Genomic DNA, 24,830 nt, shown 5'->3' on the forward strand with positions numbered 1-24,830 from the left:
CGCCCACTTTTTATAAGAATTATTTTTATAATATTAATATTTTTATTTTTTTCTTCTGTTACAGAAAGTCCAATTTAGTGAGGGATCCGAAATATACGAATTATGGAGAAAGCCACCAGTTAATTTATATTTAAGAGTTTATTTATTTAATGTCACAAATGCAGAAGCCTTTTTAAGAGGCGATGAAAAATTAAGAGTGGAAGAAGTTGGTCCATATGTCTATGAGTAAGTAAAAATTTATAAAACTATTAAAATATTCAATGTGGAAGAGTTTTATCTTAAACGTTTTATCTAATAAGATTACTATTTATGTATTTGTTCAAATTAATAGTACCTGGATGGCTGAGCTTTACTCGATATTTTTTTTTTTAGTTAAAATGACACAAATTTTATCACTAATATAAGAACTGTTTAAAATGTCTCCACACAAATACCAATTTTAATGTCGTGATATACGTATATCACACTAAATAGCTATGTATCAACCAAAACTGACATTGCCACATGTACCGCACACTATACAATGCATACGAAACGAACCACGTACAATGTATATACTCGCCAATATATGTCAGGAAGAGTCATATGTTGTAATTTATGTTTCAGTTTTCCCTCAAAACGCGGATAAATCATCGTTTTCTAACAAATGAAACCTTGCTAGATCGATTTTTCGACCTAAATACTATACATACAAGATTTGCTTGTTTAAATACGTAAGATTTACAGAAAAATTTAATTAATGAAGAACTTATTAGAAGTCTAGATATTTCTTATGAAAAATCTAGATTAACTTCACGAAGCTTATCCAAAAATACCTTTGTGATACTTCCGTAAATATTCAGAAGAAATCTTCCTGATTTGCTTGGAAAATGAATAATATAGGCAAGAATTAAAAATACCAGTTTGGCAAACATCTACGTGGTTTCTTAATAGGAAATATTTAGATTTGTATATATCCAGCTAATAATTAATCTTTTAATAAAAAATAATTTCTTAGTTGAAATGCGAAACTAGATTTTTTACTATATTTCAAACTATAATTCCAAAACGAATGGTTTTTAAGAGTTCCATTTACTTGAACTTTTGATCAGAGTGACAATATCGTTCTGTATCTAGCTATTACTACGATAGAAAAGAAATATAAAATAAAGGCTAAATATAATGCTAATTGTGCGAGGTTTTTTGTCATGTTTGTGTCGAATAATCAATCCATAAATAAATATGAAATATTAAACAGCTTTATTTAAAATAAACCAGCACGAAAATAATTAAATCAATAAATAAATTTGTATTTTGATACATCATCCTTTAACACTTATGGTTGTAACTATCAAATTATCTATACATGGTTTTTGTCCGTAAACTCCTTCTAAACCACGCAACAGATTTTGAAAAAGTTTAAAATTTTCTCGGAAGATTTTTATGTATAGAGTAAATTCTAATTAAAAATTCGTAAATTATGTAAATAATTAAAATTTTGTAATTTATGTATCTAAAGAGTATATTTCTATACATATATACAAATTTTAAAATGTTTAAAAATTTTTTTATATATACATGCCAAGGCCGTGTGCCTACGTGAGGGTAAAACGGGTGAATATTTGTTCGTACCTACTTGAAGATTCAAAAATTTCGCACGAGTAATCAACCTATTCGTGATAACTATCGAGCCGAGTTGCTTGTTAAATATAAATAAAAATATTTAAGAAAAACAACATGGTTGCTTTTGCAAAGACAAAATTACAGGAAATATAATGTTTAAAAATTATAAGTACCAATAGGGGTTAATAAGTACCAATAGAAAATTGTGTTTTCTTGACTAAAAACTTTCCAAGTAAATTAAAGTGAATCTATTAAATTTCAAATGTTTTATCTATTTTGAATATAAAATTATCCAATATATTAAAAAAACTGAAATTTACATAAAACAATCAACATTAGTATTGACGCAGAAAAATAAGCGAAATTTATCATTGATATAAATAAACACTTAAACGAGATATACTTAACGCAAACCTGTATATCTGAATTTGTTGTTTGACTTGTAAATATATTGAAAGAATACTTTTAGACAAAAATGTTTAACAAAAGAAGAAATGGTTAAAAAAAACTGTAATAAATTATTTAAAACAAATTCGATGTTCTTAAGGGTAATATAAAATAAATGATAAAATAAGTTTTAGTAATAAGCTAACTTAGATCATTTATGTTCCGTACAACTTTTGTTATCACATTTTCTGTAATGAATTTTCGTTCGAAGAATTCTTAAAGATTCTATTTAGAGATTGGCCACATTTTAAATGGATAAATTCATTGCTTCTTTTCAAAAAATACGCGAATGTTTCGAGAAGAAGGTCTGACTTCAACAAACTAAAACAAATAAGCCAATACTTAAAAAGAATATGTAGTACATATAGATATTGGGTTGGCTATATCATTAAAAAGAAATTAAATCAAAACAGATATATTATTTAAAAAAAGAGCAAGATGTGTCGTGGGACACCCGGTAGGAAGTATGGCCTTTTCGCTATAGTTTATGTTTTATTTATTTATTTTTTTTAAATTTTAAATCTGTTAACGTGGATGAGTTTTGACCTGACGACTTTCCCGTTGTAATAGCGGGAAATGTAATTACAAGGAACTATTAAGAAAATAAACTATAAAAAATGGGTAAAGGGACTAGGAACCCAACTCACATAATGATTTCCAATCGTGCCAAGCTGAATTTGGGTAGGCTGTACTGAAGTTCATAACCATAAGAGCATTTGTTTTACACTAACTCTACCCATATATCGATTTTCGAATGATTTATCGATAATTGGAGAAACAAATTAAAATGATGATTTACCTACTTATATACCTTTAACTGAAACAACAGTAAAATTCTGTACTATAACACAGATTCAATACAAATTCAAGTAAGAGTTAAATGTTTTAGCAATATAATGTTTATTTTTATGGTTCAATCTTTTTATTATTTTTGGTAGAATAAATATTTTTTTCTAAACATTTCAACTAATTTATTCCAAAATTTGGTTTTCAAAACGTGATGTGAACTCAACGATAAACCAGTGAACGCTCATTAAACACTCTTCAGTCACAATAACACGTGAAACATTGCTTTTTTTTTGCAGTGGAATATAAAAAAATACATTTTTTAGTACTAATCGTAAAACTGTATAAATTTACTCTCAACAGTATAATTACAAACAGAGTTAATTATGTAAATACCGTATATTTATATTACAGGGTGAGGCATAACACGTTTTGAAAGCCGAATTTTGAGTTAAGCTAGTACCTGCATGGTGTTTGCAGTTTCCATGCTAAAACTATGGTAAAACCCACTTTTCGACAGAATTGAACGAATAGGGCTCACGATATAATTAATGCCTAAGTTGACAGTTTTGACAACTTACGTCAAAATAAAAAAAAAAAACATTTCTTTCATCTCTTCTATACTTTTTTTTATTATTAGCTTCATGCGTATGTTAGTATGTTAGTATGTTAGTGGATAACGGAAACTTTAAACATTATTTTGACCTCCTTCAAAACGCCGGATTAACTCGAAATTTGGCATGTTTTCAAGGACCGATGATATACCATAATTTAATTAGTTTATTTGATTATCCTGATCACATTTTTCTGGATTGATTCCATATCTGAAAATATATACATTTATTTGCGCTCCCGCCATATTTTTTATACTTAATTTTTGATAAATAAATATTAGTCTATAAAAAAGACCTTTTTGAATTTAAAGAATTTATTTTCTACCTTTTAGTTCAGATAGTTACAAAAAATGTTATTTTTTAGTTTTTTTAAACTATTATTTACAATTCTGTCTAATGTTTATGAATACCCTAAAAAATAGCTGGGAGGACAGTGAATTTTACATGCTTTTATCCACGAAATCTCGGGAAACTTCGGGATCTCACAGCTATCATTATTCTGAGTCTGTGAAAAAATAGATAAAATCTATAGACCAGCACTTTCATGCTGGTAATACCTAAAATTAATTGAATTCTTAAAAATTAATAAAAATGTTTTTATGGCAATAAAATTAAAAAAAATGATTTTAATTAAAATATGTACCAAATGTTAATGTTAATAAATTAATATATGAATTTACAACATCAAAAAAATATTACATGAAATCAAGTATTTATTTTTTTACAGTATGAATGACTAGAATATTTTTAACTACATCAAGTTCAAGATCTAAAAAATGTATACCTTTTAAATTATACACTATACTCATAAAGTTTGGAAACTAAATTTGTATCTTTTTTAAACGTTGTTTTATATCAGGCATGAGCGAGTTATTTTAAGTCAAAGTTACCATTATTATAAGTTTATTGCGGACCATAAAGTTTATGGTGAGTCTCTTTATGCATTGCTCATAGAGGAGGAAGCGAGACGGGTATACGACTCTTCTACCTCTCTCAGTTTCTCTAATAGTAATGAGAAAGGTAGAAAAAAATGTTGTCTCTCTGTCTTACTCCTATCATTGGTTGACACTGGTTAGGGTATCACTGTCTTACTCGTATGTTAGTTACAGAAGTCTGAGTGGCTTCTCTAAGCCATGTTTGCCAATGGATGCTTTATATTGTGCATGGACAAACCCCTCATACTTCTGTATCTAAAATATGAGTAAGACAGTGACAACCAAAAATACGAGTAAGACAGAGAGGCAACATTTTTTCTACCTATTTCATTACTATAAGAGAAACTGAGATAGGTAGATGAGTTGTAAGCTCATCTCGCTTCCTCCTCTATGAGCAATGCGGTCTTAGATAAAAGGACATACAATAAAGTTATAGCAATGGTGGCTTTGACTTAAAATAACTCGCCCATGCCTGCTTTATATATCATCTTCAAAAAGTTTGCGATCTTTTTTTATAATCGCAAAACTTTTTATAGCTTTGAAAAACAATTAGCCATAATAATAAAAATTTTAAAGTTATTTGAAATGATCTCACGGTTACGGATGTATGTATACTAATGATCCTGTATTTTATAACCTTTTGTGAAAAGAAGACTATAATCATTTAATGAGTAATTTGAAAACCAGATTTTTTGTAACTTAATTATAATTGCATATTTATTAATAACTATTATATAGTATTATTGTAAGTTTTACAAAGTAATAATATTATAATAGTCTAGCCGACAAGTTCACATTAGCGAAATAAAAAAATACTGGTAGTAAAAATACGTGCTCGTTGGATTCGGAATGATGCCTAGAAAAAGTGCCAGAAGCGTTCAGCACATAAAAAGTTGTAAAATTTATTATTAATTAAAGGTGAATAAAGAAGATATTTCATTTTTCGCCTACATTTCATAAAAAATTATTATTTAAGAAATTTTAAAAAAAATCTTACAGTGAAGGGAATTTTCAATTAAAAGTCCCTCAAAATCCAGGGTCTTAAAGTTTTAGTTTACTTGGAAACCTAGATGTTGGTTTTTGGTGTCTGTTGCAGTTTTCTTTTAATTCCCAGCCAGCAAACAAAAATCGTGCGATAAGGAACAGTTCCAAAAATTAAAAATTACTACAATAAATGAAAATGATGAATTTGGATATTTTGAACGTTTTCTTAACTTAAGGATGTATGAGCACGGAAGTGGGGCTACAAATTTAAAAAAATATTTTCAATTTTGATGATAAATTATATGTATTATGACTTGACAATATAAGACGAAAAGTAAGAATACAATTTTTCGATATCTGGGGTAAATTTCAAAATATCGAAAATTTTGTTTAATTATTCTTCTTTCGATATTTGTTAAATCAAGGCAGGTATCGAAAAATGAACTCTTTTTACTCTTTTGACTTATTTTTCGTCTACATTCATAAAGACATACACATTGGCTTTTTTTCTTTTCCAAGCCAATTGTTTATATGTTTACTTTCTATTAAAAAGTATTTTTTTATATGTTTCATTAATTCCAAGTGAAAATTATCAAAAACTTTCTAAATATGCCGTTTTTTGAGATTCCTCCATAAGAGCCAATGTATTTTAAATCGATTTTCAATGACTTTTTTCTTAAAAATTTGCACGGATACCTATGCTGAAAATTTAACCACATATTCTTTGATTAAAAGTCTATCAATAAAAAATTTGGAGCCTTAAAATCAAACATTATTGTCATGGTCATACATCCTTAACTTTTTGAAGTAAGTGTTGTAAAATAAGAATTTTGTCTGGTGTAAATGGTAGATTGTTCTTATAAAAACCGTCAATACTTATTTATTAATAATATTACGTAGTACATACATACTTTATTATTATTCTAATGGAAAAATAGATTAATTACATAAAAATTCCACTAAAAATATTTAATTGCATTATATAAATATTTTTATTGTAACATTGTATTTATTATAATGATAATTATAAAGAAATTAATTTTTTACACGCGCTATGACTCTAAGAAGGAAAAACATCTTATAATCTTAAAGATAACACTCATGAAATATTTATGCTAAGTTGTTTAAATTCTTGTAAATTTGCAAAATTATTTCCTGATAAAACCTCCCCTTAAAAAATTAAAAAATACATATTCATCACTTCTAATAAATAAACTTCTATTGCTGTTCATATCAGTAAAATATAAATCACGTGTGCAATCAAATGTTTATCTAAAAAAAAATTTGCAAAATAAAATATAAAACTATAATCATTATGTGAATTTACAATCTAACGATCAGCCGCCAGTTTATAAACGAGCATGCACTAAGAGTTTATTAAAATACGAAAATTAAATAAAATGTATACCTTTCATAATAAAAAAAAGTAGCACAGGAGCTGCGATTGCTAAGCGAATTTCTTCCGAGATTGAAAAAAATAACACATTTTTCTAAAAATCAAATATTGTACTCTTAATTTTTCAAGAATTTTTATTTAAAACAATTTATTTTGAAAAAATTCTAAATTTTGTACTTTGCTCATCACCAACCATTGCCTATGGGTCGATTTTTCTCATTAACGAACTTGACCTTCAAATACCAAAACCCTTCTTGATACCAAATTTTATTCAAAGCGGACTTAAATTACGACCGACTTCGGCAATTCGCTAAAATGACAGGCAGTCAGAATTGAAAACTTAAAGCTGCGGAATAAGTGTGTTTTTTTTAACATCCCTATATAAAAAGTTGATTTAATGGGTCCGATTTTCGAAATCGAAATATTCAACATATCTTTACGTTTCATGGTTGGCACAACGCATTAACACCATTTTGGAGAAGAAACATATGTGTGTGTGTACCTACGTACGTCCGTGGACATTTTTTTTGTCGTGGATATCGCGGGAATCAAAAATGATATCGACTTCATTACAGTGTCGATCGAAGCGTATTAATGGAAATATAATCCAAAAAGAATGTAATATTCGGTCTAGTGTTTATTTCAATAGATTGATTTTATTGCCCAGTCATTGGTATTCATTTTCTCCAAGACTATAAAAGATTAGAAGTTGAAAATTCGCAGATAGCTTTAACTAATGGTATTGTGAAAGATTCTCGAAAAACGATGAAAAGTTCTAGAAAGTATACTTTCGAAAGTTTTCGGAATTTTCGAAAGCTAAAACAAATAGCGGCCATAACTGTGTTAGATTTTTAAACTCAACTAATTAAAAATAAAATAAATTATTACAAAAATCAACAATCCGACAGCGTTAAATAAAATCTGAAAGGAGAGAAACAAGTCCAGTAGTTTACATAGCCACTTTAAAAGTCGGGAACCATTGTTGAGCAGATTTGATCCGATCTATATATCAATGGGCTCCGATTGTTAAAGTCGCTATGTACACTACTGGATTTGATTCTTTCTTTGCAGATTTTATTTAACGCAGTAGAATTTTTTATTTGAATAGAAAGGTTATTTTTATAGCAGTTTATATAACATTTTAATCTCATTACCATTTTTTATAAATATTTTTTTGTTTTCAGAGAAAATTTGGAACATGTTAATGTAACTTTTAATGATAATGGGACGTTATCAACTATACCAAAGCATCCATTAGTATGGAGACCAGATTTGTCGCAAGGACGCAGAGAAGATGATATTTTAATTTTGCCACATATTGCACTTTTGGTGAGTACTAACATCCTTTTTTTTATAAAACTAGATTGCAAAGAGAATTACAAATTCTATTTTAATTTTTATTAAAGTAACTTTCTTTGGTAGCATTATCGTTAAGTAACACTGAAAGTCATCCTCAGCTAAATATAATAAAGAAATTTAAAACAAAAGCCTCTTCTCAATAGACACAACAAGGATATTTTATTTATATTTACTGATAAACTTGAAAGACAATTAAAATTTTACTTTAAGAAAGACTAAACACACTTCATTATTTACAATTACCTAAACGTCTTCTGAAATGATAATGAATTTTACCTAACTTATTCTAATTTTAAAAATTAAATCATGCAGTAATTATTTTATTATAATAATAATTATTAATAAATAAATGGATGTTAATAAAATATATTATTTATTTCAAAATTGTCATATTTTTATGACTTTATTGACGGCTGTATGCTATGAAATATAGAATTATAATACATAAATTATAACATTTTATTTTGAATGTATTACGAAAGTAAACATTCTTGTTTATCCCGCCTACAGGGTATTCAGTGTAGAGATTAGAGGTATCTATTAGAAAATTTCGTACACATTCTAATAAAATTGCGGCCACAATGGTACATCCTAGAGAAAGACGAGTTTGTTAGTTTTCTATCTCAAAGAAGCTTTTTCACAGATATGTTGAAAAATATGTGGTGCAAATAAGATACAAAATTATATTTAAAAATGCAACACATTAGTTGTAGGTATAATTCTGCACACTTGTCTCGTAAAATTTTCTAATCAAGAAGTTACCGAGAGAAATCCGAAAATTTAAATAAGCTTATAAAAAGAACAACAAAAACTGGTTTGTTAAACCAATATCTGTCGATTATAATGCCTGTATGTACCCTTGAATGAACTATTTGATTCGGCGAAAAGGATGGCAATACCACCATTTCGTTGTGCTTTATAGAAATTAAATTTTGAATTCACGTTAATGGTCCCTCAATGGAGTAAAAATTCGTTGCCTTCCTCTCAGGCATCTTTTCGGTTTTACTTCGTAAATGGTGTTTTGCGATTAAACGAAAATTATTAGCGTTATCTCATTGTATAAACAAAAAGAATAAATAATAGCCTTTGTTCATACCATAAAAACCTTGACGTTTGCTTGATTGGGTTCGAAACCTGACGGTGACCGTTTGTCAATTATAATTACTTCACGAATTGCATGAACTCGAACGTTAATGTCGACAAACTCACGAAAGACGTCTGTCACCGCGCTCTACCAATTCTGAAGTTGACTTAATAAATTATTTTTGAAAATATTGATGTGAGTTGTCTTTTATTAGTAAAATATATCTGACGAATAGAAGTAAAGCCCTATTATTATCATTCGTATCATTGTGAAATAAGTTTCGTATATGTTTATATAAACCAATTCAGTTAAAGACACGAGATTCAAAAAAGACGAAATTACTTTCCCTAATACCCTGAGCTGACATCAAAACACATAACGATTAATTACATGAATAAGACATATTTGTTTTTAATTATTGGACATTTATCATGGCGTAGAATTAAAAAAGATATTAATATAAATATCAGATTTTTGATCTACTTTTAACAATGGTTGCGTAAATTACTTTGTGTTGCTTAACAATATCGAATAGCTGTGTTTTTTTAAGAATATTACATATGGATTGCTCTAAATAGGAATTTGATTACATTTCACTAAACTATTTTATTAATAATTAAAAAATTTATTAATTTCCAAACATAAATATTTCATAATTATTAAGATGTGATTGAATTCACAACCAATTTCACTATCAACTAAATAAGAATTTGTTTTTATTATTTTCTTAATTGAAATTTTAACTACGAGCTAAAATTAATCGAAAAAGGAAGATCGCGATAAATTTTTTCGAATTGCAAATCAACTATATATCAGATTTTTGTTTCGTTCTTAATATTATTATTGAAGTGAACCAATTTATATATTTTGAAGGCATTAATCGATTGTCGATTTTAAACCATAGTCGATTTTCACGCACGTTTTCTACGTTGGTTCAAACTCACAAACGCACGTTTTACGCATCGTGTGACTTCAGATCTATTGGAACTTCTTTTTCTTATGATTATTTTCTGCAGAAAAGGTGCTTAATTTTTTTCTGGTAGAATCTGATAGTGAAATCTTGTTTCATAGTAGAATTTTGGTAATTTAAAAATCAAGGAAAATGTTAATTAGTTACCAAGTTTTTAACTTACTAAGGAATAAGGAATTTAAGTTAAGGAATTTTTAATGGTTGATATTTTTACTAAGTGAGGTTTATTTATGTTCTCTGTTTATTGATTATACAATTATCCAATTATACATATATTGTGTTAGGTCAATATATTGTTAATTATTATACATCTAAAGCGAGGTTAAATTAAGAATAAAAACAAGCCATGGATAGGGTATGGTGTGACCCTTTAGGTCCACACGAATAACTTCCCAGCATAGTAAATATTTAAAAAAATAAAAATAAAAACTCTACTTACTTAAAACGACTCGACCAAATGGTATAAAATTCTTTTAGTATCATTTTGCCGTTAATACTTTTCGATCGACATCGCAACGAAGTCGATATAATTTTTTGTTCATGCAATATCGACGACGAAAAAAATGTCTACATATGTACACACACACACACACACACGCGCACTTCTTACCCAAATTGGTGTGGAAGCGTTGTCGTTGCCATGAAACGTATATACGTATATATGATGAAAATTTCGATTTCGAAAATCGGACCAATTACAATAACTTCCTACACTGGGAAGTTAATAAAGATGCTTATAAGTGATTGAGGTCCTCAAAATATTACTTGAAGTTATTGAGGTCCAATGCCAAAATTATTCGAATTATAAGTTTAAGTTATATAGAGGGATATTGCATTTTACGTAAAAGAGGTTTTTTGAGCTGAGGGGAAGCAAGCAAAATTTATTAATTTATACATGTTTTTACTTTATCGAAGTTTACTTTGTTTGTTTGTTTTTATTCAAAGTATTGATAAAACACCACCGCAAAGCATTTCCTGTAAATAAAGATATAATTTCCATGAACAACAGTGGCAACAACTAATCTAATCTTTATTAAAATGTTATAATAAATTCAATGTGACATCTTGATATGTAATTTATTTAACATTTGACATCATAATGTCAAATTTAATTAGCAAATTTAACATTTTAATGTAAACAATTTAATGCAAATTAGTTGCTTTGGGTTGGTAATTAATAATATACTCGTTTTTGATTATTATGATTTTTCTTTAATTGATAATATTGCAGTAAAAATTATTATTAATAGTTTATTTTGAATATTATTACACAACAGACTAGAATTAGAATTTATAAAATCTTGAAAAGCTAAAATTAGCTTCATAATCAATCAATACATGGTCTTGGCTTAGTTTAAGTTCTGCAGCTTTATGAAAATATATTGTTATATATTTTAGCAATGTCATTTTCACAGCAGGATAGCAAATAATGTGTTAATAGGTCATATATTTTTAATAAATCTTATTAGAATATAAATTTAGCTTAAAAATAATAATGAGACAAGTTAAATTATTTTTAAAATTTATTGGACCAGTTTTTTTTTTCAATAGTTTTTGTTATAAAATTATGACATTTTATATTAGTAATAGTACAAATTATTACAAATTTTCTTCTCTCACATGAATAAATCATAATTTTAATATTTAGTTAAATTTATTGATACAATATTTACCAAATTTAAAATAGCTCCAACAAATTTTTCGAGTATGGAACCCTTAACTTGCACTTGAAACATATCAAAGAACACTCTCCATTAACTAACCATTTTCCTCAAAGCATTTTCCAAACTGAGCCAATTTTTTAGATCCTCGCCAACTTTTTTTTTTCGGGTACAGAACCCAAAACTGGTACTTGAAACATAGTTAAGAGGACTCCATTAAATTATTTTCAAACGAAGCAAAAAAATTAAAACCGGTTCATCCGCTTAGGCGCTACAATGCCACATACAGACAAGCAATCAGACACTCACACACATATAGCGGTTAAGCTAATAAAACCCCCTTTTAGTTCGGGGGTTAAAAATAGACTCATCTACAAAAACTATACAAATAACTGATCACTTATTTACAGTCTTTGCCAAACTGTAACCGTTAGAGGAAACTTCAATTGATTAACTTTAATATAATATTACAAAAAGAGTTATTATGGTTGGCCTTCTCCATGGTTATTTTTCTATTTTTCTTAAAGTTAACACAAAATGAGTAATTTATTTTTTTGATAAACAATAAATTTGGTTTTGAAATTTTTTTGTATTGTTAATAATTCAGGTGAATTAAAGCTTTAATTATATATTTTTAAAAAAATCTTAATTAGATCTAAATTTTAACTCTTTAAACTGTTTTATTCTCATAAAAATAGACATTTTTTTAAAACGTTGCTATTAAGCCTGATAATTTACAAAAACAATTTATATAAATCAATAAGAATCCAGTTTAACCAATATTTAAATTCGATTTGTTAATCACATTATAATGATTTTTTTTAATCTAAAAAAAAAACTTCGACATTCAGAATTTGCTTACTCATATATTTTTTGAAATACCTATCAGCTTTTATCACGTTTTTTCGCACATTTTGTAATCTTGAAAAATTTCCTTCTTTTTTTTCTTATTTATTAAATAATCAAAAACACTTTCAATTATAATTTCATTCAATATTAGTAGTTAATATGCATTTAAGGAACCAACAGATTGAAAGTGAAGAAAAAGTCATACTGTTGCATGGCATCTTCGTTACAAGTGAAATTTACAAAATTAAAAAAGAAAAAAACCCGAAAAATTTTTTGGGTACAGAAATCTAAGCTCGCACTTGAAAAAAATCAAAATCAGTTCATCAGTTTTTTTGATACGATGCCACAGATAGACAGACATACACACACACACACATAGTGGTCAAACTTATAACAGCCCTTTTTTTGGGTTCGGGGGTTAAAAAAGTGACGACTTACGCTATAAAACGCTACTTAATAACATTAGGTTCTAATTGATCTGAAAATCGGATAATAATTTACAATTATTTTATTTTTTATATTATTTTAATTTCATCTAGTAACGAAAATTAAAGGACCACATTTCGCTGACATGAAAATGTGGCCCTTTCAGCTAATCGTTCGTTTTGTTGCTCTCAATTTCACAGTGTCCCGACCAGCACACCAATGTAATCCCTTCTATCTTTGCTAGATTCTCAAGTGAGAAAACCTATTTGGGTTAAACAAATAGCTTAAAAAAAGGCTTGGATTTCGGAGCCAATATAAATGCGCTACCTAGTGCGGCTCTTACTACATATACTCCAACTCCTGACAGATAAACTTCTTTCTAGCTTTGAGCCATCTCACATTTACTCACATTGACACTCAACATTGATTTGCCGAGAAGTGCGCAGCCAGCCATAACATTTGTTTTGATACGTTGATTGCGAGAACGTAAGCGCAAAAACAACCAATGTAAGTTTCAGAACGGTAATTTTGACGACATTTTTTTGTTCAATTACATGTATATTTTGCACTACTAAAAAATTAAAATATCTTTGATGAATTTAATAGAATTATGTCTTCATGTCAAGTTTTTAGCAAAAAATTCCATTGGTATAAAAGTTGTTTAGATGTGCGCTTGTAAAGATGGTTTTATAATACAATATAATATATAAATAAATTAAATAATAATCATTCACAGACGAAATGCAATATTTCAAAGGATAAAAAAACAAAAATTTAAACCGGTTTTGCAATAAGCAAGGTAATATGTGATGTTATTGCTTGTAGATACTGCCATATTATCTATTTGGGGTTGGCTCAGGTGAATATACTTTGTTACCTTGGTAAATTTAATGCATTGCAATAATTACATCTTCTATTAGTTGTATGTTATACAGTCGCGTTTCATTCAAGGTTCAATACCGTAAACCGTTAAAATTATTTTATCTACGTTGTAGGTTTTCAATATTCCTTGGTTATTCAAGCTCAGAGACGACCACTTAAACTAATTATAAATGTATCCAATTTTTCAATTTTTATTAATGATTTGAGACGGTACTAACCAATAAAAAATAGAAAAAAATAAGACTTCGTGCTCCACATAACAAAATGTAACAGTGCAAAAAATCAAACTATGAAATTTCACGGTTTTTTAACCGTAAGTCTGAAATAAATAGCTCGAGATCAAATTCTTAAAATTTTGTAGAAATCGTCCTGAAATATTGCCCGAAAGTAGTTCATGGGAGGTTTAAAGCTACTGTCGAGGCCCTTATCACCTTTAAGGTACACATTTTCTTCGAATTATTTAAGTTATTTTTATTTTGTACTAAACGATAATCATTCTTATTCGGTCCTAATGATAATCTTTATAGTCTTGTTGCACCTCCATAAACCGCGGCTTAAGATTTAATTACCCACTTGGAATATTTTGGCTATTATTTTTCACACATTGTAAAAAATCGCTCTTTCGTTACATAAATTTTTACGTAAATAATATCGACCCGATGACGATTGGGTTGCTTCAGACTTTCAAATTCGATTCTAAATTTATCAATCTTTTTAGATCTCTAAACTGGTTCGATGGTTGATTTTAGTGGAATTAATATAAAAAAATATTTCTTCATATAAAATAACATTAACCCGTTCCTTATCAAAATACTTTGCCTAAAATATCAAGACCAGATTTATTGCATTCGTTGATTTTCTTTCAGCGACTACATATAGTGGATTATTTATTTTTATTGCGAAAATAGTAAAAGTATTGCCACTAGAGGTGTCACGGTTCAGTTTTAAATTTTCGAAAACCAAAACAAATGACTTTTCTTATAAATTTATTAAAAAGAATACATGCACTGGCATCTATACAGGGTTTTTCAACAGTTAACTCAGTCAATTCTTTGTTTTCCTCTCTTTTTTAACAAAATCTTTGTGTCTTTTACCATGAACTTTTATTATCAACAAGCTTTTTCAAATCTACCTAATACAACATAAAATTGAAAAAATAAATGTGATATAAATGACAGATAACGAGCGATTTTATTAATTGAAGACTAACACACAATCTATGTTATTAAATATAACTGGTTTTTGTTGATAGTGAACGAATCCAGTATCATTCTTTTGTGATTTCCCTGTATAATTTAGAATATCTATTTATACATACGTAGATTAATATGTAGATTAGATTACAAGTTAAACAGCATTCGTAAATAAATTAAACAAAAAAATATTTTGATGTGGATAATACCAGCTTTATATAAATTTGCAGTCATATTTGTTCAAGGTTAATTTACCTTCCCCTTCATTTTTTTTTTTTTTTTTTTTTGAATTAAAATTATATGTAACAAAAAATAATTCGAGTTAATTATATGAAAAGTAAAATTGATTATTGAGTATTTACAATGAACAATTATCATGACATTTAAAGCAATGCCATTGTAGTTGTTTTATAATTGTTATTGCCTGGTCGAAATTAATTTTGTTCATGTAAGGAAACCGTAGTGTATTTTATGTTCATATATGTAGTGAATCCAGTATGTGCCGGCTTTGTTTTTTTAAAAACCATTTTACAGTTAATGGTTAATGAGCGACCCACATTAACTACTTAGTCGGATAAAATCTAAGCAAGCCTTTAAACCTTTTTATGTATATTTGTTTGTTTTCTTTATTACCTCGTATCTGCCAAACGGCTCAAGGGTACACATTTTTTCGATTGTGTTCGCCAGTACTGTCTCAGGCTGCACTATGTTAGTTGTTAACATATATAACAATATACTTGCATTTAATGCGCAAAGAAGACAAATTACTTTTTTGCAATAAATTACAAAGATTTATTTGTTAATGTTTTTTGATATAATGCTCATAAAAACTTATTTTTATTCAAAAAAGTACCTGATTTTTCTACCGCTACTGTAAAAACAAATATCGAAAATCCAGTTTCAACTGGATTGATATTTTCACGATACTCATAAAGAAGTAGATCTGTTCATACCATATGAACCAGGTAAGTCCATGTGAACCAGTAAGATGTTCATACCAGTAAGAATAAATGTATTTTCAAAGAATTATCGAGACTAATTATTAAAAAAACCACCATCCTATGAATTTCCAGTCATTTGTATATCCGGTAGGAATTTATATTTCATTAAAATAATTAATGTAATTAATTTGTCATACAATTGTAAATAAAACTTATTTTTCTTAGGTAAAATCTCGAGTTTCATAATTTAAAAGTTAATAAATTCTAAAAAGCATTGGTTGCTGTCATATTGGCGGCCGCGAGTGTAAAAATTTTCTATGTAAAAAAAGTGTATCATAGTTAGTGACTAATAATTTTTTTTAATTGTATATAAATGTATAAGAAATTAATTCAAGTACATGTAAATTAGCTTAAAGGAAATACGTCAAAAAACCTATGCACAAAATTCTTTTTGACGTATTTCTTTTAAACTAATTAACATGTATTAAAAAAATTGGAGTGAGCATGGTCGTTCTTAAATGATCAAAAAAGGACTAAGCAACCAAAACTTTGCTTTCTACTTACGGGCAAATTTTTAATTTCTCCGGGAATAAAATTGATGAATATTGATTCTGTTAAAACATAATTGATTAACAATTGCCTCCACTCTCATCAAATTAAAGGATACTTTTCGAATTTCTTAATATACAATTTTATTTCGAGTATCGTGGTATTTATTTCAATAACTATGTCTCAACTTGAAGCCAAAAAAAATTGATCCTTATATACTTTTCGTACTTGAGGTGATTCCTTTCTCGAAAAAAATACTTACTCGGATGGATAAAACATATTTATAAATACTTTTGCCTGATTGATATTAAAAGAGCAATAAACACTAACATCGTGACTAGTTATTTAATATAATTAATTTTAACATGTATTAATAAATAAACAAACGCTTCATTAAATATCATACATGTAATGACAGATTCAAGACTAGTTAAACAATAATTAACAGATTACAGACATATTAAAGGATAATTAACATTTGTTAATTATGTTCTCTGTCGAGAATATGCTTTTCTACTCACAATAAATAATACTTTTTATTCATTACGTCAAAATGTGATATTAATTACACAGCGAAAACATTTTTAGATTTGTAATAATTTCAAATCAAAATTGACAGGCATTACTTTTTTACCATCTCTATTGCATTATACATAATATTGTAGAGAGTCTAGTATGGGGGGTACCTGTATTAACACGACGGAGTGTTTAACACGAAGCTACATTAATTGCTTCACGCAAACTAAATTTGGCAATCAAGATTCTATATTGATTTTGTGCTCAACTTTTAATGCATCTTCGTGTTAAACATTAGTATCGCAAAGTTTTCAAATAATCGGAAAAAAATACGAAAATGTGTACAATTCTTTCAGCTAGAAGTTTTATTTGAACTTTTTTATTTATTTGATGGATAGTTTTTTTTGTAAATTGTAAAAACCTTTCTTTAAATTACGCATTTATTTGGCTCCCAAAAGATATGCACACCTCCTGGGATTGGGCAAACTCAGACTACACGCATTTTGGACCAAATGAAGGAATTAAAACGATTTCCAGCTTGCTGGAAATTAATTCTTCAAAATTCTTTTTATGGATTCTATTTGATTAGATTATTATTCTAGTTGTTTTATGTTATTAATAATCCCATCAAAAACATTCTGTAAAAAACTAGCCAAGTCTCGATGGAGCTGCTTGTTTATCTCTAAGGTTATGAAACAAGCAGCTCCATCGAGACTTGGCTAGTTTTTTACATAATGATTTTGGTGGGATTTCACTTCTTTTTGTAGAAACGTGGGCATATTGATTTATTTTTTTCAGGGTCACCAGGCACTTCAGATCTTCGATTATCTTAGCTTTTATAGTTTTCCCTTTATGTGGCCATTAAACCATAACTCTGTACCAAATTTCAGCTCTCTGAGTTTATGGGAAGTATTAGTTCTATGCTGATGATCTTGAGTGAGTGAGGAAGTGTCATAAATGCGAAACTTTGCTTTCGCTTAACTTTGGAACTAAATGATCTACATGCTTGAAATTTTGGATTTTAAGTATGTGATTATAGCTTAGCTTATTGGCGGAGGCACTGCCGTGCCCACGATTATTTTACTTAAAAAAATATTTAACTATAGAAACGAGACAAGACAAGACGATAGAAAACTGTCAATTGTAGAATTAAGAAGACACTTTTTTGCCATGATTCTTTCGACTTTTCTAATATTGCGGTAGTCTAAAATTACACACAGAGGTAAGAATAATAAATTTTAAAGTTCACTAACTGACTAATACAAACTAATTTGAATATTATTTTATTTGAAAGATTGTAATTATAATATTGAGTTATCACTACCATAATATCTATTTTACATATTTCACACTTCAAGGTCGTATGGAAAGATTACCTTTTTTTGAAAATATTTACATTACTTATGATTTCAATTTCCTGATTTTAAATTAAACTACTAGTTTATGACATAATAATTTATTCCTTTATACCTCTTTAACGTTTTGCTGTTTAATAATGATATATCGCTTTTAATGAAGGATTTGTTTTTACTTACTTGTTGACATACAGAATTTTAATTGAATTTGCTTTATGAATACATTTTTAATTAAGAAGATAATTTATCCAGAATACAGATAATACTTTTGATATGATTAATTTTGTTTTGCTTTTGAAAAGTCTCTCGTATTCGGTGTATCCATCGTTCAGAATTTTTCTACGATCATCCTAAATTTTTTTTTATTCAAAAGTTGGGCAAACCATTTATAAGGATGTACGAGCGCCAGGGCAATTTTGGATAAAAGGCTTGTTTTTTTTATATGAACTTGGACTAAATTTAAATCAATTCTGAAAAATTTAGGTGGGGCTTCAAATATAAATATTACCCAAACGCTTTTATATCGAAAACGATGAGATTAAGGTAAAAAATTTCAAGATTCAAAAAGTGCTTAGAATGATCCAAAATATAATATTAAAAGGTTTTCAAATAGAAATTTTTCACCGGAACCACAAAATAATCTTTTTTTTTCGTCAATAACGAATTTTTGGCGAAAATCTGCTCTTGTCGAATGATTATGTCTCGAAAAATTAGGATATATTATTTGGTCTATGATTTTAGCTCCCAAAAAACTCTAATACAAGCATATATTTAGATTTTAAGAAACATATTTCAAAGAAAACAATTTTTGATTCGATAATAAATTTATTAAAATGATTAACCGCATTACAAAATGATATAATTTTATTAAATGTTATAAAATGATATTTTCAATATTAATTTATTCATAATTATCTATATTTTATTAATAATAAACCAAGATATTAATTATTTAGTAATATTAATAATACCTACTTATTAAATTTATTTTTAAATAATGTTTCTAGAAACAAATTTTTACGAGCAAACTGGTATTATAAGCATTTCGTGTATGTCCCGATTTAATAGTTTGAATTTTTAAATAGATCTCATTCAAACGAGTTAGATTATATTAGAACACAAAACGAACCATATAAAAAGGCTTTTTTATAGTTAAAGCTTCTTTAACATTTGAATGTGAAGCATCTTTAACGTTTGCGAACCATAACGCCTCTCAAAATAGAGTAGGATTGACAATTAGCTTGTAAATTGAGGTATAATGTTAAAGAAGTGACATTTAATGGTATCTACTTCCCAGCCAGAATTTTGCCTTTTTAACACGCTTTGATTAGCTTCATACGTATGCTAGTATGTTAATATGTAACGGAAACTTTGAAGAAGGATAGACGACAATGCAATAAGTTAATAAGTTTATTTGATCATCCTGGTCAGGATTAACGATTTCCATATCTGAAAATATGTGCATTTACTTGCGCTCCCACCATATTTATACCGAATATATGATAAATAAATAATAATATAAAAAACTAAAAAACACAAAACAAGTAATAGTTTAAAAAAACTAAAAAACCTCACTTTATCGTAAAAAAGCGTGGGTTGTTTTGAAGATATTTTATAATGACTTTAATTTTACCAATAAGTAGAAGTTTAGCACTCCACGCTTTTTTATAATAATATGATTTTTTTTTTAATTTAAAGAAATTATGTTTTACCTTTTAATTCATCTCTTTACAAAAGCATATTTTTTAGTTTTTTTAAACTATTATTTTTATGTAAATGTTTCGTGTTATTAAAAACATAAAATTTCATTAGTCTGCTGCATATGAATTTTTTTTTTTTTTTTTTTTTTGAATAGATAATGCATTTTAGTATAAAATTACACTTAACTATTTAAGATAAACTTTTTCAAGTCATTATTGCACGTAACGCAAAAATTTTACTGACGCATACCTAATCAAATAATTTTTTACATTAGCACATTTCTTAGAAGGAAGAAATTGCATGTTGGTATTCTTATCATGCGGATCTTTTCGTGTATCAAAGTCTGGAAAAATTTTTACATACATTTTTTTCTTAGTTTAGATTATAAAAAATTATGCCTTTGACAAGAAACTCATATATGAGAGACTTAATATTTGTTATCAGAATGAAATATCAACAAAAATTTATAGTAGAGGAGCATTGGGTGATTGGCACCATCAAAGGAATATTGTTAATAAAACTCATAATTTCTATAATTTAAATATGTATTTATAATGAACGTAAGCTGTACTTATCTGATTACCAGAAAACCACAGAAAAATCAAAAAACTTTAGTAACGTTTGGCGAAAATTAAAAAAAATCTAAATTGTGTTTTTCGCTCCAATTACCCGAACGTTCAGGTAATTTTTATTAATGAAAATTACATCGAATTTAATTTAAGAGAATGTTTAATAATTTTTAAAATAATTATAATAATTATTAATTCATTTTTTTTTTTGCTCAATAATTAGCAAAATTAATTTATTTATCCATATGGATACTGTCATATAGTAAAAAATTAATTTTAACCATGACAGCGGAATTTACAAATCACTCATTAGACCAGTTTTTGTTGTACTTAAACATTTCATAACATAACACAAAAAATTTTATAAAGTGAATAAATATGCAAATATGCATAATTCATAGGTAATACACAAATTTCATAAATAAAACATGTAGGTAGTTATTAAAACAAACAAAATATATGAAGGATATGATTTAGAAGGAAAATTGAAAAAGAGGTTTTTTGTAAGACATAAATATAGTTACAAAATATATGTTTACTATACCGTAAAGTTTTGTTATTTAAAGAAAAAAAAACTACTTAAATAAAACAAGTAATTATTTTACATATATAAACCGTAAATATACAATTACTAGCCTGATACCCGCCCGTTTCACTGGGCTTAAAAGTCAAAAACACCGCTTTACATCATCCACCTCTCTTGATTTGCACAGTTTTCAGTTTTGTTAAATGTAAAATAATCATAACTCATGGAGTATATCAGAAAAGTTGGCCAGAATACTGGCCAACTGAAAATTTTTACAGAATACTGATTAATTTTAAAAGAATACATTCTGGTTCAAAATGATGATTATAGAACTGCTCTATCTATAATCATCATTTTGAACCTTAAATTACAGATTTCTGTAAAAATTTAAAATAGTAAATGTCAGATTAAATTTTATTTTTTTAATACATCTTTATAAATAATAGCTCGTTTGTTATTCTGAAGTATAAGCTATATTGCTGTACAGTCTCATTAAAAATCATTCGCTAGTTTTAGCGTGAAAGCGTAACAAACAAACAAACATCCTTACTTTCGCACTTATAATATATCGAGATTATTAAAAGTTATTTGTCATTTAGTTTGATAAGCCATTTAAAAACTGTATAGATCGTATATTATAGCGTGGTACTGGTATCACATGGAATATTTGTAATTTTTTAAGTATTTTACTTATTCTACGCTTTAACGAAATAAATACTGTAAAATAGCTATTAGGAAAGTAAATAGCAAATAGAAATCTTAGTTAATAGTGATATTTTTTATTAAATCTACGTTTCGTTCCATACTTTGAATCCCTTTTCTAATGGAAATCAGATTTCGATGAAATTGAAAAAATCTATTTTCTAGAGTACTTATCAAAACTTGTAGAGTAGCAAAAATCAAGTCAAGATCACAGATATAGATATAACATATAAATAAAATTTAAAAATTACTTCGTGAGTTTTAAAATAAGCCCTGATGGTATAATCCAAAAGGATTAGAAACTGAACTGTATGTATACAATGTTGCCTTTGTCGAGTGTAGTAAACTTTTGATTGTAAAAATCATTAAAATCAATTTTGAAAAAAACGATTGCAACATTGATCCGATCTAAAACGTAAAATTGATTCGCTCCTAATCGCGTAGATGACTTCTGTTTCATTCCAAGAAGAAAATGTGTATACTTAAGCCAAAGATTGTTAATGATGTAATATATAACCTGTATTTAAATGTGTATATTTATAATATAAATCACGCAAAAGAAATTTCCATAACTTGATTCATTAAGAAAATGTCACTGGCCATATACCATTTATTGATATTTTTAAATTATTAAAAATTAATCAAAATTTTTGTAACTGAATACGCGGATCTTAAAACAACTAACTGTTACCCACGTGCAGCTTATTTGAAGAATTAAAGATTCTCTTTTTCCTTTAATACAACAAAGACTCAATCATAATACAATCATCCTTTTTTACAAAAATTGCCAATAAGTATAATATTATTGCAGAAAATTTCGATTTTTTACATTATGTACCTCGAATTTATTAAGTGTTCCATTACTTAAAGTGAATTCAGGATAATTTTGTTGGTATATAGGCTAAATATACGACTTTAGAGTGAATTTACTTATGTTGAATAATGATTTATATTGTAATTATATATTAAATAATTACTATTAAAATTTTTTTAATAATAATTCAAGTAATTAATAAAAACTTGTTTAAGTATTTAACTTGTTTATTATGGAATTTAACAATTTTTTTATTGTTTTCTCTAAAAAAAACTGAGCTATTGAAATGTACCAATTCTGAATTTCACATTTCAAGTTCGATCAGAATAATCCACAAGTAGCCTTTGTTTTAATATTCAATTACCAAATAACCACTATTTTATTTTTTCAAACTAATAAGCTCTTTAAATGAAATTTCTTCAGTTTGGAAACTCGTTAAAGCTCATCTTACCATAAGTCTGTTTCCTATGTAAGTAAAAACAAGGCTCGATCCAGTTTTATGAAAAAAAGTTCATAAAAACAAATACCCGTAAACGGTTCTTCTCCAAGTAAATCTGTGATATGACTCTAAAAATATTTTTGTGATATTTAGTAATCACATTCTTTGCAGTACAATTTCATAACAAGCAACACCTGTTTACTCACAATTTTATAAATTTTATTTTTTGTTATGAAGTATTTTCCAGTCCAGCTGAAGATGCTAAGATTGAACATCTCCTGTGAGATGTAAATAGCCAAACGGACAACACATATTTAGTGATTCAAAACAAGCAACCATCAATTGAGCTATCGATTTGATAAGTTATAATAAAACCGAAATAATCTAGATTTATCCTATTTATTCCTTTACATACAATAACGAAAATTAATTATCTATCTAATATTTGTAATTAATATTAGATATGTATTAATTAATATTATAATTAGTAATTATTAAAAATATTTAGTAATTAATTTAATTTTTTTAATTAATTACAAATTTTTTTAAATATCAATATTAGTTACACTGTAAAACAATACAAAGGATAAGTCTATGAATACTGACTGAAACATATCAAAGAGCACTCTTCATTAAGTTACATTTTTCCTTATAGCCTTTTTTAAACTGAGCCGATGTTGAAGATTATCGGCAATTTTTGCGTTTTTTCGGGTACGGAACAATAAACTTGCACTTGAAGCATAGCTAAGAACACTTTCCCTGAAATAACCTTTCAAACGAAACAAAAAAAATCAAAATTGGTTCATCCGTTTAGATGCTTCGATGCCACAGGTGCCAAAAATAAATGGTTGTTTGTTTTAGGGCTATACAATTATATTTTTTTGTTTATCTACTTAAACCAGTAACAACCTAAAAAGAAGGACTTTATTTTTTTACTTTTCTATTAAAATTGCTATTGATGTGGAGTAATCTTCACTCCTGAAGTTTAGTGAATCTCTATTTATATTATAAATGCCAAAGTAAGCATGTTTGTTTGTTTGTTTGTTACGCTTTCACGCTAAAACTAACGAATGGTTTTTAATGAAACTGTACAGCATTATAGCTGATAAATCAGAATTACACATGAGATATAATTTATAAAGATATATTAATAAAAAAAAAAAAAAAATTAAGTAATTGACTTTGACATTACCATAAATTACAGATTTCTGTAAATTTAGTCATTTGACATTACCATAAATTGCAGATCTCTGTTAAAAATAGTCAATATAAAATGTTTCACGGCCATCTTCTCTGATATACTCAATGAATAATTACTATTATACATTTAAAAAAATAGAAAACCATACATATATTTTACCCGTGTAAAACAATCTTTACCATTATTTCGAGTGTTATAGAAAGGAGATAAGCGAGAACAATCTTTATCAATCTTTACATTTAAACCCAGCGAAGTGGGTGGGTATCACTCTAGTAAATTATAAATAAATGTTGTTTTTTGTGCTCTATTGGGAGTATGATTTCATCAAT

The 24,830-nt window shown here is 27.3% G+C and overlaps 1 protein-coding gene across 3 annotated transcripts in view; it reads left to right on the plus strand.

Annotated features, from left to right (window-relative positions):
* Positions 1-24,830, plus strand: part of LOC123297993 (scavenger receptor class B member 1) — a 135,488-nt gene that overhangs the window by 96,914 nt on the left and 13,744 nt on the right. For all 3 annotated transcript variants that reach the window (XM_044879843.1, XM_044879840.1, XM_044879841.1), the window contains exons 3-4: positions 65-225; positions 7,949-8,093. In XM_044879843.1, coding sequence (XP_044735778.1) covers positions 65-225; positions 7,949-8,093 — 306 coding nt within the window. The remainder of the gene's footprint in view (positions 1-64; positions 226-7,948; positions 8,094-24,830) is intronic.

The sequence above is a fragment of the Chrysoperla carnea genome, chromosome 4 (genome assembly GCF_905475395.1).
Source record: "Chrysoperla carnea chromosome 4, inChrCarn1.1, whole genome shotgun sequence".
NCBI lineage: Eukaryota > Metazoa > Arthropoda > Insecta > Neuroptera > Chrysopidae > Chrysoperla > Chrysoperla carnea.